Source organism: Chiloscyllium plagiosum, chromosome 8 (assembly GCF_004010195.1).
Source record: "Chiloscyllium plagiosum isolate BGI_BamShark_2017 chromosome 8, ASM401019v2, whole genome shotgun sequence".
NCBI classification, from domain to species: domain Eukaryota; kingdom Metazoa; phylum Chordata; class Chondrichthyes; order Orectolobiformes; family Hemiscylliidae; genus Chiloscyllium; species Chiloscyllium plagiosum.
In genome coordinates, this window is record NC_057717.1 from 40,720,677 (window position 1) to 40,724,879 (window position 4,203).

General features: G+C 45.2%; 1 gene segment (V, D, J or C); it reads left to right on the forward strand.

The window, feature by feature from the left end:
- Window positions 1–1,291: 1,291 nt before the first annotated feature.
- LOC122552336 overlaps window positions 1,292–4,203 on the forward strand; it is a 955,507-nt gene continuing 952,595 nt past the window's right edge. The window contains 1 exon segment of the V gene segment in view: window positions 1,292–1,464. Within this exon segment, the coding sequence occupies window positions 1,422–1,464 (43 nt within the window).

The window sequence follows — 4,203 nt, forward strand, 5'->3', positions numbered from 1 at the left end:
AGCTGTGAATGCCTGTACCCCCCGTACCCCAGGCTCTCCCTCCTCCCTGGGTCAGTCCCATAGGCCGCTCCCCATCTCCATTGTCTCCGTCATTGGGACCGCAGGCCACTCGCCTTGCGTCACCAGAATAACTGCGCATGGCGGCCACGGCCCAAGTCCCGGGAATTAAACTCAGGGCTGAAACCGCGAGACCTGCTAATTCTTATTCGGTTCGCGGGACCTTTATTGGGCATTACCAAGACGGATTGCAGCAACTCCCCCACCGCTGGCTCGCTTATTCCGCCGGAATCAGCCCCTCCGCGCCCCATGATCTGGAGACTGAAATATGTGCGCATGCTCCAACGTGCTCAATCCGGCGCCTGCGCACTGGCGTCCTTTGGGGTAGACACCGCGCGCCCTCTGCAGGACCGTTCTAGAATTTCATCCTGTAGCCAGGTCTCAGTGATGACTATTCATGCAGACTGTGGTCTTCTCTCATTCACTTTCCTTCTCTTTAATTAGCTTCACAGAATATGTGAAGGGGACAGTCTGTGGTCAGGAAACAGAACCAGGTATCATATTAGAATTGGAAAGATTAATTTTTTTTCATGATTGGAATATTGTTCAATTCTGAACTTGGAAGGCTAAAACACTATATTACATTACATTACAGTGTGGAAACAGGCCCTTCGGCACAACAAGTCCACACCGATAAGCAACCCACCCAGACCGATTCCCATACATTTACCCCTTAACCTAACACTATGGGCAATTTAGCATGGCCAATTCACCTGACTGTGGGAGGATTTCAGAGCACCCGGGGAGAATGTGCAAACTGCACACAGTCAGTCGCCTGAGGCGGGAATTGAACCCAGGTCTCTGGCGCTGTGAGGCAGCAGTGCTAACCACTGTGCCACCGTGCCGCTCACACCAAGTGATGAGAAACTGTGCACCTGTCCTGTGTGTGGATGAAATCATCTGAACTGTCAAGATATAATCACAGTCAATCTGGGGAGAAAGCATAATATGAGGACAGTGAAGGAGGATTCAAATCCCCACCTCAACTGGAAATTCAGCAATGCACTCACATTGAGGAAATGCCATTCATCTGCTCCAAGTGTGGGAAGGGATTCACTCAGTCTTCTCAACTGCAGGCAGACCATAGAGGTCACCCAGATAAAAGAACTTTTAAAATGACAAGACTGTGGAAAATGCCAGAGAAATTCTGGGCAACTGATGTGCCATTGATGTATTCGAACAGAGGAGAGACCATTCAGGAGTACTCACTGCAGCATTAAGTTCAAAAAATCATTTCAATTCCCTACACACCAGCGAGATCACACTGGGTAGAGGCTGAGAACCTGCTCTGACTGCGGCAAGGCGTTCATTCAGTCATCCAGCTGCAGATATATCAGCAAACTCAGACTGTTCCCCTGAGCCGAATGAGAAGGCATTCTGTACCATATCCTATGTGCAAACACACCGGTGAGTTCACACAAGGGTAATACCATTTCGTTGCATTGTGTTTAGGGAGGGATTTACTCACTCTTCTGCCCTACTGGGAGGCCAGTGAGTTCACACTGAGACTAGGCCTTTTAAATGTCCAGACTGTGGGAAGTGCTTTAAAGGCTCCAGGAAACTGATGTTCTACCAACATATTCACAATGATGAGAAACCTTTCTGGGGCTCTCACTGCAGGACCAGGTTCAGTCAATCGTCTGACATCAAACATCAGAGGGTTCACACCAGGCAGAGGCCATTCACCTGCTCTGTGTGTAAGAAGGGTTTCCTCGCTCATTCAACCTGCTGAGACACCGACGTGTTCATAAGGAACTACAGCAATGAGATTGTGCTGTTAACCACATCCAGGGCCAAGCCATGTTCACTGAGTCTGTTTATGCTCAGGTTAATTAACCTGTGTGAGACAGGTTTAATATTTTGGATAAAAGTCAAATAAATTAGTTTTGCATTAGATATATTGAGACATTTTAGCATCTCTGACGCAAGTTAGTTCCTTTTTGAAGAGATCACCCCCACTGTGGCATTTCACCATTGGCCCTACTGAAGGTTGAAGGTTCATGGTTTAAGAACTCCAGAAATGGACTGAAGGACAGTCAAGTTTCAGTATTTTAAGGAATACCTGATGAGAAGTAATAGAAAACCTGACTGAAGTCTGGGCTTTCCTTGTCAGTGTACCTCTAGGGGTGAGTGATGCCTGACTACCTGATCTGTCTGACATTCAACCAGTTTGGTACAAGATGGGCTCAGTTTCTTCGAGAATAGGGACAAATATTCCTCACAACTGAAGGCATTAAATGCAGCCATTAGAGAAGTAGAAAGTTCTTTAAAAAAAGATAGTGAATTATTGTTGTAGAACTGAACAAAACCAAAATGCTGCTAAAAGAAAAACAAAATTGAACATTTCTGCCCTACACTCGTCAGGATTAGAAGACAAGTAAGCAAACTGAAACAGGGAGAACCAATTGATGAGTGATAAGGTTTGACATGGAGATGGAACAAAAGCTATCAGGATTTGGATAATCCAAGATGGGGGATGGGAAAGTTTTGGCTGTAAGAACTGCTCGCTTTTAGGGTATATTAGGTGTTGGAAGTGAGTTTCTCGAAATCCACAAGCAGTAATTACTGTTTTTAAGCTGTTGCATTGTTTTGGAAGTTTCGGAGAAAATGAATCAAAACAATGACACTTTAAAAAGAAGGAGGTGAACAAAGATAGTGACCACATGGTCAGGGAGAGAGACAGAGAGGGGGAGAGAGAGATAGAGACAGAGACAGAGACAGAGAGAAAGAAACCTACACTGCTGACTGACACAGCAGTAAATCTGTACAGTTACTGTCTTTGCATTTTGAGTTCAAGTGTTTCCGGACATTGGGGTGCGTTGAAGAAAAATTGACAAACAACGAAATTCACAGCTGACATCCGAAGAAAATATGTTGGAGAGCACACAGCATGGAGCAGATAAGTGCATGGTTTTTAAGTGTAATATTGCTGTCATTTTTAATAGTGAATGGAGTTGGTTATTTTTTGTTTTTTTTGAGATCTGTCCTTTGATTAAAATTTTAAAATATGAAACATAGATACTAAGTTAGACTGGATTAGTGGGTTTTTTTAGTGCATAAGACCTATTTTCTGTAGGTTGTTAAGGTACAAAGATGGCCTTGAGTGGAGTGATGTGCTCTTCCTATCAGCTGTTGGAGATTAGGGAGAGTTTCCTTAATACTGATGATTATGTCAGCAGTAAGTGTGTTTGGTTCTGAATCCTATCAGATCACATCCATCAGTTGAAGCGGCAGTTTGAGGCAATGAGGAATTTACAGAAACTAGGGGCATCTGACGGATGGTAGTTTTAAGTAAGGGAGAAAAACCAGGAAAAGTAGTAGAGGGAGGCAGGTAGTGACGGAGTCTCCTGTGGTTAACCCCATCTCAAACAAGTATGTTGTTTTGAAAAATGTAGGGGGTAATTGCCTTTCAGGAGAACGCAGCATGAATAGTCAAGTTTCTGGGACCGAGACAGGCTGTAATGTAACAAGGGGTATGTCAGGTACGAAGCGATCGATTGTGAAAGGGGACTCTCTATTCAGAGGCACAGATAGATGTTTCTGCGACCGACAGCGAGACATCAGAATGGTGTGTTGCCTCCCTGTTTCCAGGCAGAATATTCCAAGGCAGTATATTCTCAAAGGGCAATGGGACCAGCAGCAGGTCACTGTGCACATTGGAACGAATGACACAGGACGGAAAAAGGATGAGATGCTGAAGAGAGGAGATAAAAAGTTAGGCAGGAATTTTAAAAGGAGGTCCTCGTGGGTAGGAATATCTGGATTACTCGCGATGCTGTGAGCTAGTGAGGCTAATAATAAGAGGATCGAGCAGATGAACGTCTAGGAAAAAGTGAAGACTGCAGATGTTGGAGTTTAGAGTCGAGTATGTGGTGCTGGAAAAGCACATCAGGTCAGCCAGCATTTGAACAACAGGAGAATCGACATTTTAGGAAAAAGTCCTTCATCAGGAATGAGGCTGTGAGCCAAGGAGGTGGAGAGATAAATGGAAGGGGGTGGGCCTGGGGTAAGGTAGCTGAAAGTTCATTAACTAGATGGAGTTGGGGGTAAAGGTAAAAGGTGGGAGGGGAGGGGAGGGTGGAGTGGATAGGTGGGAAGGAAGATTGACAGGTAGGACAGGTCATGAGGGTGGTGCCGATTTGGAAG